The following is a 14,470-nucleotide window of genomic DNA, read 5'->3' on the forward strand; positions in this document are numbered from 1 at the left end:
AGGATGTCAAAGCCAACTATGTAGGAGGCTTTTCAGAGGAGAAGACGACTCTGTCTTCTCAGCAGACAAAGCCTCTGCTTTGCTTTATGAGGCAGATAGCAACCCCAAACCACAGACAGGCTGGGACCTGCGCAGGCCTCAATGACGACTTGGTGATTCTGGATTTCTAGTGTACGGCAGGACCTTATGATAATTTAAGGGAAAATGGTTATCTATGAAAATGTGTTTATATAGACAATAATTGATTTTTTTTGTTAATTCACTTGATACCACATACTACGGCTTTCAAATGTATGTGCAATTCAGGTTATAGAATATAGTTAATTTTAAGGAAATTAATAGTCTATAGTTCCTCCTGCAAAACTTACACCAAACGTGAATTATTAAAAATTTCTGAGTAACCTCTTACGTTAACTATCTCCTCTTTGTGTTAAACATTTAACTATCATAAGAAGAAAGAACTGCCCTCAAGCCAAATAAAAGGTACAATTTAAACATAAAAATAATTGAGTTCTGGAACAACATAAGTATGTACAGCTTCCAAAAAAATGGCTTTCAAAACTCTTGACTTCTTGGCAAGCTACTTTTAGAATAGGTATGATATGTCAGATGAAGAACATATGTGTATCTGTGTGACAAATGAATTTCAAAAATTCAAATACCTAAATACTAGATTAGAAAAATTGTTATTAAAGTTTAAGAAGCTATTGCCTCATTTCAATTCTTGAATTAGGGGGCTACAAACAGGAGCATATCTTGTACAAATATTCTTGTGACCATCAGAGAGATCATAACAATAACAATAGTTTGTTCATCACTGTATGTCAAAAATATTCATCAGTATCCGGCATAGAGCAGGTACTCATTAAGTATTTGTTAAACTAATCAACTAGTGGATTTGTTCCCAAATTAACCAGCCAGTAATTAATTAATCACTATATAACTCCTATTCTTTGGAAAAGCACATGTCATTTATATTTTCAATTTCTTAGGACTGGAAAAAGCTTCTTTAATCTGTTACTCAACACCAAAAAGGTTTTTATTCTAATTAGCAACACTGAATGGAAACATAATATAGAAAACACTGGATAAAGTAGATTAACCAAAAAGGAAGGATAACATTCATATTAGTAGGAGTTAAAAATCAAACATGGATGATATAATCGAGTTTTAACCAGCTCTCTCGCTTTTGTATAGGTGTTTATAATGAATAAATAACTATTGAATGAAAAGAGGAAATCCAATGCAAATATATAGGCAGAAGAAAGAAAGGAATCCAATAAAACCATTATTATCAATTCCTCTGAAGGCTCTTGTGGTGCAGTCTATCCAAAAATTTCATTAGGACAACTTTCTAAGCATTAACCCAAAATTACCCTCATATTTGCCATCTAATTTCAGCTGGGTTACTCTGCATCTGATAAGTGGAAATCAAGCGAGGGAGAACTTTAAGACAGCAGGATTAACTACATTTTACAGATATTCAAAGCTGAAATTATGGATCTGGCATTATGGTTTTTAGCATTTTCCATATTTTGGTACGAAAATTATTTCTGAGAACAGAGACTTAAATACTGACGCTGGGAGGGAGGAGACATTCTGTTGTGGACATCTCACTTCATATTTTTACCTTTAGGCTAACAAACAGAGGGCAGTTTAGCAAGTCCATGGAAATAACAGGTCAGTGAGGCTAAATGCAGACTTTGTGTGACTGGTGCCTACTACCGCACAACTGGGGGGTCTGGTGGAGCTGGGGTAGCAGACGGTGACAACATGGATGGAGTCTGGAAATGGAAAATGCAAGACAGAACACACCCTTAAGAAAACTTTTGAGACTTGTCCTGTACTACCAAGGCTCTGAAACTGGCTCTACCCAGAGTTTGAAGAAACAAACAAGAAAAGCTCTTTACACAAGCCAGTGTTTCTCAAACTGGGAAAGGACTTGCCAATAGTACCTGGCCCGCACACTACGGTAGTGGTTTAGCCCTGACACTGAATTCAGAGAGGAAAAAGTCTATTTATTGTACACACTGCCCTCTTCACTATGGAGGCTGTAGATCATTTACCAGGAAAAAAGGCGAGCTGTGGTTACTGGGGCTTCTCTAGAGTAGGTAGATGGCAAGCTGTGTCTGGTTCAGATCACTTCCATGAGGCTGTGCCAAAAACATGCTCATATTTTCTGTGTTTGCCTGTGCTACTTCTCTACTGCAATCCCCTACCCCCGCCGCACCACTGAAACAATGTCCTCAACCTCTAGAGTCCTAAGGCGGTATGTGAATATCAAACAACGCAAGAATTCCTGGTATAGAGTCTGAGATGTTTGCCCAGAATTGTAAAGCTGTGCTATGCGCCAGGGGAGCTTATCTCATCATTGGGAAGATACAGCTGTTAGAAGGTATTTCCCAGTACCCAGTTCAGATTTGCCTCTTTCCTACCTTCTTATTTTAATTCAACTTCTGCCTCTCAAGGTTGCATGGCATAAACCTGCGCTATCCCTTTTCCTTTGACCAATCAAATACTACTGACCAGTCAATACTCATCTTACGTCCTACTTCTGTGTCACCTGCCCTAACAATGCCTCCCACACTGATGTGTTTCCTCTGGGTTTCTTCTTCTTGTTTTAAGTTTATTTTTTATTTTTATTGATTTCAGAGAGAGAGATGAAGAGAGGAGAGGGCAGGGGTGGGGTGGGGGAAGAGAGACAGACAGACAGACAGACAGACATTGATTTGCTGTTCCACTTACCTATGCATTCATTGGTTGATTCCTGTATGTGCCCTGACAGGGGATTGTACCCACAACCTTGATGTACCTGGACAATGTTCTAACCAACTGAAATACCCGGCCAAGGCTCTTCTGGGTTTCTTAAGTGTTAAGTATGTTTCTGTGGACCACTCCCTGGCACTTTGGCTTTACAGTCTTAGTTATCTTTGGCATTCTTTACGCCTCCCTAACAAGAACACATTGTCCTTGAGGGCTGGACAGCCTCAATCTTTTTTAAATGTCTCCTTCCATATCCCTTCCATGATGCATTGAGTTGATAACTATACCCAAGAGTACACAGGTCCTCCACCAACTGGTCCTAACCACAATTAGTTTTTTAATGTCTACCACATTTTCTTATAAAAGTCCTCCACTTTAATCAAATCTAACTGCCAAACTATGTCTTATGTCTTTCTGCTTTTCAAATAACTTCTTTCTTTCCATCTTAACTTCTCCCCCTTGAGGTCAGGGAATATTAGTGTAGGCTATGTGGACTTGTAGACACTATACATAAAAGTGTTTTTTTTTTTCTTAAGGGAGAAAGGGTTTCACACTTTCATACAACTCTCAAAAGGTCCCATGATAATCCCTCCCAAATTAATGTCCACTATTGTAACTTTTTTTATCTTGTCTGCTTAACCAGGTCTTCTCTTTTAAAAGCTCAGCTTATGCTCCTAGATCTATGATTCCGGGGAATCTTCCATACAGGGGAGGCATTTCTAGGCTCTGACCTTATATATATCAATTTCTATACTGATTTATTAATTACCTTGTTTAACTTTAAAATTAGTATCTTCATTGTGACTTAATTTTTTTTTATTCAATGTTTCATGATTGTAAATTCTTCTTAGAGAGGTTAGTGCCTTTTTGTTGCCTGCACCACCTTGTAAGAAGCAGGTACTCAAAATAATATTCTTGAAACAGATGAAGGTGGTGAATCATCTTCAAAATAATCAGTGTATAGAAACTGAATTCTAAAGGTACATATCACAGCTGAGACATTAATGGGGCTGGACAAAATGCCAAATTAGCACCACCTCACCTCTGCTTTACGAATGTTTTCTTTAGCTTCATCCATTTTCTGTTCCAGCTCTGCTCGGCTTTGCTCCGACACTGCGACTCCATGACATTCTAGGTCATCTAGAACCTATTAAAGAAAACAGGAAAATAATGACTGCTTTTTCCTAAGTGATGGGGGTGTTTAGATAATTTAAAAGACTTGAGCGATGAGTAGCCACAATTCCTTTTCTGACCTTTAATTTTTGTTAATTTAAAAAAATCTGAAATAATTATAGACCCAAAAGAAGCTGCTAGAACAGAGAGTCCCTCCCCTCAGCTTGCCTCAGAAAAGATTATACTTGCTCTTCTACTAGCAGTATGTGAGAGCATGTATCTATCTTATTGTTCAATGCCTGAACATTTGTTTCATACATTTAGACTAATTTTATAGTTGTTTATGCATGAGAGCAAGTGTGATTTTAACTACCTGATCATGGCCAAAGGAGAACTGATTTAATGTTTAAAAAATACCTTCATTTTATTACTTAAAATATATCTAATAGATTAAAGTAATAAAGTTCATACCATAAAGAACTGAAAATCTATTAGAATCTTTCTATCTCTACCTTCCAACAGAAAGACAAAATGCCCTGACAACAGAGAGAGGAAGCAGATTTGTTTTTAATATCTGAAGATTTACTTTCAAATATTGTCAAGCATCTAGTGGTAAAAAATCTGTTTATGTGTTTTATATTTCTAAGTATAAAGCTGCAGTAATTAATCTCATCACTATTTATTGGGTGTATGGGCATATAGGTCTCTCTAGTTCACAAATTCTTCTACTGAGATAAATTGTATTAGAGAAACTGTACCCAAGAGCCACTTATGTATCCTTAAATTTGATTTAGGTGATGATATTCTGCATTTCAAGCTGGAGTCTGATGCCAGGCTTTGGAGGATTTGAGAGAAGAGGAGAGTTGTATTTTGTATCCAAGAGGGATATGAACTGTTATGGCCAGAAGGCAGGCTGTGGCAGCTTATGTTTTTAAAAAACAGTTATTACAGTATTTCCCATTCCACATGTTCTTCCAGAACCTTGTTTTTTCCCCACCATGAAGTGGAGTTTATGTGTTCTCTCCATCAACTTGGACAGGTTTTTGTAACTGCCTCAATTAACAAAAATATGACCCAACTAATATTATTTCTGAGGCTAAAAACATGACACAGAAAAGATGATATAGCTCCTACTTGGCTCATTCTTGGGACTCACACCATTGGGGTCCTGGGCGACAGGTAAGAAGTACAGCTAACCTGAAGCTGCCATGCTGGAGATTTCATATGGGGAGACAACAGAGAGAGATGCACAAGGAGCTCTAGGTGTTCTAGCTCCCTGCTCTTCAAGTCTTCCTGGTCCAAACATCAGATATTTTAGTGGGGAAGCCTATGAGATGACTCCAGCACCAGCTCTATCTGGTTGGAATGAGAGACCCCCACATGAGAACTGCCAAGCTGAGCCCCCAAAAAGCAATATAAGCAATGTTTTTTGGGGGGCATTAAGTTCAAAGAGTTTTATTTTAAAATTTATTTTTATTATTATTTATTTTTAGAGAAGGGGAAGGGAGTAAGAAAGAGAAGGAGAGAAACATCGATGTGAGGAAGAAACATTGACCAGTTGGCTCTTATACACACCCTAACTGGGGACTGAACCCACAACCCAGGCATGTGCCCTGACCAGGAATTGAACCCGTGACCTTTTGGTTTACAGGACAATGCCCAACCAACTGAGCCACACCAGTCATGGCTAAAGTGTTTTGTTATGCAGCATTAGGTAAGCAGAACACTGAATTTAAGATGCCTGTAAGATACTGAAAAGTAGATGTCAAAGTGGGCAAGAGGATATAAGGATACCAGAAGAAAGGCCTAATGTTGAAGATATCAATTTATCATTTGTTGGTAAGTGAAACCATTGAAAGGGTCAAGACTGTCTATAAGGAGGATAAAGAATAAGAAGAGACCCTAGTACAGAAATCTAAGATATTTAAATATTTAAATATGTGAGAGAGAAAAAACCTATAAAAGAATCTAGGAATGGCCAGAGCAGCAGAAGGAAAACCAGGGCCATGTTATGCCATGGGTGACGAGAGAAGAAAATGTTTCAAGATGAAAGACATTGCCAATTGTGATGAAGCTGTCAATGGGTTAAGTAAAACGAGAAATCAAAGCATCCGTTTTGGATTTAGTAACAGAGACATCATAGATGATTTTTGCAAACATAGTCTCTGTGAAGTGGTGTAGGGAAAGGGAAAGAAGGAAAAGACCAAATGCAATGGGCTAAAAGGTAAGTGGAATGATAGGAAATATAGATACTAAATATGGACAGTTCTTTTAAGAAACTAGATGTGAAGTAAAGAAGAATAATAAAGATATGAATAAATGGAAACTGAGAAAAAAATGTACTATGCCTAACAATTTCTTTGCACTTTTAGTTTAGTCTTGGTGATACATTTTCATGGACTCTACAGTTGTGCCTTCAAAAAATTTGTCTTGGGGATGAAAAGCCAAATTCAACATATTTGTGTCTCTGCCACTGCCTAAGAGACTGTAATACACTATCACTGCCCTTTCTTAGGCAATTCTATGGCACACAGATAAATTACTGTGCTGATGCTAGAGAGCCCAAGGAACTGCCAAGCTAAGTAGAGAGCTGAGGGCATACTGCCACGTGCTCCGAAGTTAGGGATATGGAGGCTATTCTTCACATTAATAAAACTCAACTTTTTAAATTGGTTAGACACTTGGCTTAGGCTAAATGTAGCCTAAGACTCTCTATTACACTTACCCGTTGTTGGTGAACAATGGTTTTGTGCTCACGTGCCACACGTGTGGCCCATTTTCGAGCCTCCTTGTTTAGACTGTGCTCCTCTGTGGTCCCTGTTTCTGATTCTAATTGTCGGCTCTACAACACAAGAGAGAACAGAGAGAAAAGTATTGTTATCCTTACTGAAATCACAACCATTTTGTAAGTGAATCAGAGGACCTTCACTTAATTAGCACTCAGAACACGAGACATGCTCCACTGCTATGGGACATTAACAGAAGACTAAGAGGACAATATGAAACCATAAACGACTATAGGTGTTTAGTCTTACACTGCTGAACATTAAAGCTTCATCTCTAATACTGTGAATTGATCCTTTTGGGGTGTGAAGAAAGCTAGCTAAGCAAAGGAAAAAAAATATTCATGCCAGCCTTTTATGGTTCTAAAATAGTTGCATATATAAAAATGGAAACAACTCAATAGTTTCAATGGGATTAAAGAAAGAATCATTGGATAGAGGGAAAAGAACAGTAATAGCAACACAAACTCTCTGCTCTGGAAGATAATGGGTTTAATTTAGTTTCAGGTCCATCACCAACTTACCACCAAACCACAAACTAGCTTTCACCTTTCCTCTGGGCTTTCATGTCATATGAAAGATAGTGGTGCTAGATCAAATGATCAGTAAGCGTTTCTTCTAGCTCTAAAATGCTATGATTATGTTTCACAAGGAACAAACTGCAGCCCTGACTGGTGTGGCTCAGTGGGTTGGGCGTCATCTTGTGGACTGAAAGGTCGCAGGTCCCAGACAGGGCACATGCCTGGAATGCAGCCGGGGTCTGTGAGAAGCAACCAACTGGTGTTTCTCTTGCACGTCATCTCTCCCTCTCTTTCTCCCTCCCTCCCTCACTGTCTCTCTAGTGAAAAAGAAATAAAATCTTAACAAAAACAAAGAACAAATTGCAAAATCTAAATAAACAATAGTAATAGTTAATCACTACTGTTCAAGGCACTGTAGAATGTGCTGTACGTACAGGGTGGGGCAGAAGTAGGTTTACAGTTGTGAGTATATGAAACAGTTTATTCTTGTATTATTTATTAATTATTGTATTATTTTCCATATGAACAACTGTAAACCTAGTTTGCCACTCTCTCTGTACTTTTATAACAACCTTATGAGATAGGTCATCAACTGAAGCTAGAGATTACGTAAAACTTCCAGTGTCTACCAGATATTAAATATCACAGCTTTGATTATACAAATATTACTCCAGACTCAGAACTCTGAACCACTAAACTATTTTAACTTTCTCTAAACTCTTAAAAACTCATGAAAAAAATTTTTATTAAAATAATTAGAAAAGAAAAAAAATTCCCTATTATGAATTATCCAGAGAGAATTTTAATACAAAAGGAAGCAAAATTTTAGAGTAGGGAAATCTTAGAACATTGGCTTTTGCAAGGTCACATAGCTCGAAATTGGCAGGTTAAGTAGAACTTGGTAAATTTGCTTAAAAATTTAATATTTTTCTTGGGATTGCAGGCAAAGTTGAAAACTTTTACTTTATGCAGACATTTCAGCTAATGTCTATATAATCTAAAGCTAGATTATATAATGATAAGTGAATTGAAACAGCAAAAGAATAAAAATCCAAATCTAATCAACTTCACAATTATATTTAATACTCTGCATCATTCTTTAGGCTATTAGGAATCTGGAAACCAATTTTGCTTTGTAAAAGGATCTAGCATTTAAATTTCTGTCTGTCCTCTGAAAATATATTTGCCAATGATACCTCAGACAAGGGTTTGATCTCCAAAATATATAAAGAACTCACACAACTCCACTCCAGGAAGACAAACAATCCCATTAAAAAATGGGCAAAAGACTTGAACAGACACTTCTCCAAGGAGGAGATACAGAGGGCCCAGAGACATTTGAAGGATGCTCAGCATCACTAGCCATCAGAGAGATACCAATTAAAACCACAATGAGATACGACTTCACACTGGTAAGAATGACTATAAGAAACAAATCAACAGACAAGTGCTGGTAAGGTTGCGGAGAAAAAGAAACCCTAGTGCACTGTTGGTGGGAATGAAGACTGCTGCAGCCACTGTGGAAAACAGTTTGGAATTTCCTCAAAAAGCTAAAAAAGGAACTGCCTTTTGACACAGCAATTCCACTGCTGGGATTATACCCTAAGAATCCTGAAACACCAATTCAAAAGAACCTGTGCACCCCAATATTCATAGCAGCATGATTTACAATAGCCAAGTGCTGGAAGCAACCTAAGTGTCCATCAATAAATGAGTGGATCAGGAAACTATGGTACATTTACACAATGGAATACTATACAGCAGAAAGAAAGAGCTCCTACCCTTCACGACAGCATGGATGGAACTGGAGAGCATCATGCTAAGCAAAATAAACCAGGGGGTAAAAGACAAATAGCATATGATCTCCCCTGTAAGTGGAACCTAATCAACAAAACAAACAGGCAAGAAAAATATAACCATCAACATCGAAAGAAAAAACAAACCAATAGTAACAAGAGGGGACGAGGGAGCAGGTAACAGGGAAAAGAAGGGGAAGGGTCAAATCAAGGAACATGTATAAAGGACCCATGGACAGAACCAAAGTGAGGAAGGATTGAGGATGGGAGGTGGGGTAGGTGGGGCAGGGAAAAGTGGTGGCGGGAAAATGGAGACAAATGTATTTAAACAATAAAAACCAAAACCAAAACCTAAACCAGTAACCTTAAGGCAGTGGATAGCTGTCAAAAGCAGGCAGAAGCCAGAGGTGAGTCAACACATGGAAAAAGGGGAAGAGCTCTGAGTGAGCTTCCCTTTCTATGCGTTTCCACTAAGGACAGACCACAGTTAGTTCATTAAGAAAAACTGACAGAATTGAGGGAAGAAATATTACTGTCTCATTTCTGACATCAGACAGAAAAATTTTAATATCTCACTTCTAAGAGTTAATATGTTTGATATAATCTTTTTGTAGATATTCTTTATCATTTTAAAGAGGTTTCCTTCTATCCTTACTTTGAAATAAGTTTTTATCATAAAAGAATGAATTTTGTCAGTTATTAAAGTTATCTATGGAAATGATTATATAATTTTCTACTTATTCTGGTATATGGTAAATAATTATATTATTTTTTAATATGAAAGAAAACATGCATTCCTTGAACAATCCCCCACCCCCCAAAATATTTCTGTCTGGCCTCAGAAGTCAGGGTTTAAAATGTTAAACCCTGGACACTGACGCCAACGCAATCTCCATTAGCCAGAGGGCTCTGATGCACACAGGTAACAAGGGGTGTTATGAAAAGCCCATGGATGGGCTAAGCCAGGCACCCCGAGTTTTAATCTTCCCTCTGCCATTTACTAGCTTTATGATCTTTGGCAGGTTAACTAATCTGACTCTTAGTTACATCTGAAAATTGGTGAAAATGCTACCTATCTCACAGGGGTTATCAGGATGAAATGAAGTCATTTTAAAGATTCTCTTACAGGATTTACACATATTAAGTATCCAATAAATAGTTTGTTAATGTTAAAGACCCAACTGAAAATTACTTTAAACAAAAAAGTTTAAGATTTCAAGTAACACCTAGGTTCTCGGTAGCCCAAAGATGAATCAAAAACAAGTTGAAGATAGATTAAAAGATCTTAAAAAGAATGAACTTATAGGGAGTAGAGTAGATGAGAATAGAGGCAACTGATGGAGAAATTTAATTTTATTACTGAGCAAAATTTCAGAAACAGATAAATAGTTCTAAAGCGTGTGTAGGATCCCCCTGATCTATGTGGCTCAGTTGGCTGAGTGTCGTTCTGCAAAGCAAAGAGTCGCTGCTCTGATTCCTGGTCAGGGCACATATCTAGGTTGCAGGTTCAGTCCTCAGTAGGGGAATGTACAAGAGGCAACTGATCACTGTTTCTCTCTCACAACTATGATTCTCTCCCTTCCCCCTTCCCCTCCCCCTCTCTATAAAAATAAATAAGTAAAATCTTAAAAAAAGAAAAGAAAAATGTGTGCAGGCTGCAGCTAGGCTTGGTATCTGTTAAACTGAAATCTGCTTCAAAATAGGAAAGGAACAATAGCAATTTCAGAAATATAACATAAACAATAACAGAAGAGAGCGGTGATTAGTCCTTCCTGCATGTCCTACATTCACTGGGCAGGAAGAGTGAGTTAATGAGCAAGCTAATGCACGCTGACTAGTGCTCTGCGCTCCATGCCAGACTTAGTGCTACCAATTCCATGAGGAAACCAGAAAACAAGTAGGCAATGGCTCCATGCTCACATGAAAGAACAGTGCGAGTCTAACTGGAGTAAAAACAGTTATTTGGGATTTTATTCCTTGTGGACAGTAAGAATACTTAATTTACAACAACAAAAAAAATTACACACAAAATATTTTGCAGTTAAAAGCATTTAAAAATGATTATTTTAAAGACATTTTCAATGGTTGACAATGGTTTTTATAGAAGAATGGGCATTTATCTTTTGCCCGTATGAAAAAATTAATTGCTCCCCAAGTGCTCAACATTTCTTCTCAGAAAACAGAGCCGCATGCAGAAAGAACACTACAACTGCCATCAGGACAGTACAGTGTCACGAATTCACTGTATGGCTCTGGACAAGTCTCTTTTCCTTACTAAATTTAAGTTTCCCCTTTAATAAAGGCAAAATGAACTCTAAGGTTCTTTTCAGCACTCCTGTTGAGGAAAACTAAGGTGCTTCAAACAAGACGAAAAATGAGAAGCTCAATCTTTTCACTAGAAACAGGGAAGGAAAGCCCCATCTTATGCGTTCAGTGGTCCCTTATACATTTATATAAATTTCACCCCAATAGCAAATCCCACCCCTCATTAACATGCAAACCAACACGCCCCTTCGCTCCCACCCTTGACCCACACCCCCATATACCTCAGCTATGGTCATTCTCAGAGCACTGACAGGGGGGAGCTCAATATCCACCAGTTGGGCAGCTTTTAAACTCTGCCCAGTAAAGATTGCACAAGGACAGAAAACAGCATAGTTAGAATTTTAAGGCAAATAGGGACACAGCTAAGAACATTTAGCACAGTGTCTAGAAACAAAAAGGGATTTGAGATTGCAGTTAGGACAAGTGAGATGAGCGTCTCCGTTATTCTAATTTTCTGAGGAATATGAGCACAGATAAAATCATTTCAAATTAGTCACAATTTTAAGTCAAGCTTGGCAAACTTGTGTATCTTCTAATGTTCTGCTTTATTCCTCCCAGGTTTCAAAGAAGTCAAATTACAGAACGACGTCACTGAATTATTAAGCAGAATCTGATTGCTTAAAACAATCAACAAACAAACAAAAAACCTCTACTATAAATGGCCAGGGCTGTAATGTAGAGAAGGATGCTTTATTCTCTACATTACTTTATGTAGCTACTCACAGGGCTACTTACAATTTGGCAAGAAAAGTAATGAGGCTATCTCTAGTGAGGTTTCTATTAAACAGATACCAGCAAACTCTGATACCATAAACCCCCCTGGTTTTGATTCCAGGTTTACCAGCAGAACTTGCCAATATATTCTGACTCCTGCCTTGCCTTGCCTACATTGAGACCATGTGCTAGAGGTAACTGGCAGGAGATATGCACTAGACCTGTGCTTTCTCACCCTGTAGAAGTTAATTTTTCTTAGCTTACCAAATGAGTTTTTTGTTTTTCTTAAATTCAAAAATGGCATTTTTTTCATAAACTCAAGAATAAAAACAGGTAACTAATGTTAGCTTTTTAAAAATGGCCAATGTGGCATCTGTGTTAATACTTTAACATTCTAAGAAATGTGAAAGACATTATAAAGGGCCTATAATTTTGGATAAAGCCAATAGAATATTTGCATGCACATATTCATTATTCTATTTATTAATTCTATTCTGGTTAAAATTTAACCACGGGTTTCTTTGAAAGGGTATTTATGTGAGGAATTTCATGGATAGAAAGTATAATTTTTATTTGAATTGTAAAAAACTTTTATGGAATATTTTTTCTTCTTCCCTAAGTTCAGTTTTCAGCAGTTACTTGTCTTATAATTTAATCCAATTTAGTAGAAAGTTGTTAGCATAAAGGTAGTAGGTGTGTTTGCCATAATTACAAAGAAGAAATACCACAGTTTCTTTGCATCCTCACAGTTTCTAGTAACATTAATGAAACATACTCAACATTTTCTGTCTTTTCCAAGAATAATAGTTATTTGAGCATGAACAGAGCTTAAAAACTAATGAAATGGGAATCGGGAATTCCCTTACAGTATCGCTGTCACAAGGCTGGAACTGGAAGGGCTGGGGTTTGTGAAACACAGCATTGTCTTGTAGAAACAGCTGAAGATTATAGTCCCGTACCACCTACAGAGAAAAATAAAATATCTGTAAGACTTTAATAAGGTTAAAATGACCAGTAATTACATTTTAATGTTTAAGATTTATTCTGCTCTTTTTCAAAAGTGAGAAATCAACACTACAATGGTCAAAAAGAAATGATAATTTCACATTTTTTCTTCATTTTAGATAACAGTTGTTACTTGCATGTCCTATTTTCTCAAGAATCTAAATTTGGAAAGTACTAGTTTAGAAACTAGCCCAGATATTGAGACTAGACGATATACAATATTTTAAGACAGCAAGAACATAGCTATTATTCAAGAAGCTATTCTTTTTAATGTGCATGTGTTTTTGTGTACGTGCGTGCAATTCTGGAAGGCCGTTAGTCTCGTGGGTCTCTCCAAGTTCTAAAGTTTTGTAGGTCTCTCTCTTTTTTCACTTTTATTTTGCATTGGTTAGACAATCATATACTTTACATAGGGTTCCCCTCGATATTTCCAGTATTCCAGAGGGCCCCACACATGGTTATCACAGTATTATTGACTACATTCCCTATGCTGTATTTTCTTCCCTGTGACTGTTTTGTAACTACCAATCTGTGCTTGTCACTCCCTTCACCTCTTTGACCCAGCTGTAGGCCTCTTACAGTCGGCTTTATGGAGATTGCTATCCACCAGGAAATTGCCAGATAACCTCCCGCATAGCACAAAATAGTTTTTTTTAAAAAAGATTTTATTTATTTATTTTTTAGAGAGAGGGGAAGGGAGGGAAAAAGAGAGGGAGAGAAACATCAATGTGTGGTTGCCTCTCTCACGCCCCCTCCTGGGGGCCTGACCCGCAAGCCAGGCATGCGCCTTGACTGGGAACTGAACTGGTGATCTTTTGGTTTGCACACCGTGCTCAGTCTACTGAGCCACACCAACCAAGGCACAAAATAGTTATTTTATAATAAGTTCTTTCTCTTCTAGGAAGTTATATTCTAATTACCTTTTTAAAGCATACCAAGAAGACAAACTAAAAGGGAATTTACATAGAAGGGGAATCCTGATATATACAGAAAGTAGCAAAGCAGGAAAGAAAGATAGCCATCTGAGAACAATTCATTGATTATAAACCCTGGGAAAGAACAGAAATCAGCAACGTTTGATTGTGCAGAAACTGATTTTACTACACTGCTTACTCTTTGCTTACCTTTCATTTGCAGTATTTCACAGCTCATTAGTACTTCTGCCAGAAGATGGACAGAAGACCGAAAAAAACAGTTTAAAGCAGCTCTGTAGCTTTACCTTACTAGTCCTGGGAAAAGAGTTTACTAAGGAGATAGAGAAAGCAGGGGGTGTATTTTGCATTTTATTTACCAGTATAATCCCAGTTGTTTCTCTACTGCTCTCCTGTTCCTCATTCAATAACCATTGACTAAGAAAGCTTACTAGGCCCAATGTTAAAGGTAGGGGTGAGGGAGAATATGTACATGAATAAAGATAAATAATCAGGGTTAGTATCCTCAAGGAATGTAC

The 14,470-nt window shown here is 37.5% G+C and overlaps 1 protein-coding gene across 2 annotated transcripts in view; it reads right to left on the minus strand.

Annotated features, from left to right (window-relative positions):
* Window positions 1-14,470, minus strand: part of FCHSD2 (FCH and double SH3 domains 2) — a 214,936-nt gene that overhangs the window by 28,485 nt on the left and 171,981 nt on the right. For both annotated transcript variants that reach the window (XM_054576236.1, XM_054576237.1), the window contains exons 10-12: window positions 12,882-12,977; window positions 6,602-6,718; window positions 3,806-3,910 (exon numbers count right to left, since the gene is read on the minus strand). In XM_054576236.1, coding sequence (XP_054432211.1) covers window positions 3,806-3,910; window positions 6,602-6,718; window positions 12,882-12,977 — 318 coding nt within the window. The remainder of the gene's footprint in view (window positions 1-3,805; window positions 3,911-6,601; window positions 6,719-12,881; window positions 12,978-14,470) is intronic.

The sequence above is a fragment of the Pteronotus mesoamericanus genome, unplaced genomic scaffold (assembly GCF_021234165.1).
Source record: "Pteronotus mesoamericanus isolate MK-2021 breed Mesoamerican mustached bat unplaced genomic scaffold, CSHL_Meso_final contig_33, whole genome shotgun sequence".
Taxonomy (NCBI): domain Eukaryota; kingdom Metazoa; phylum Chordata; class Mammalia; order Chiroptera; family Mormoopidae; genus Pteronotus; species Pteronotus mesoamericanus.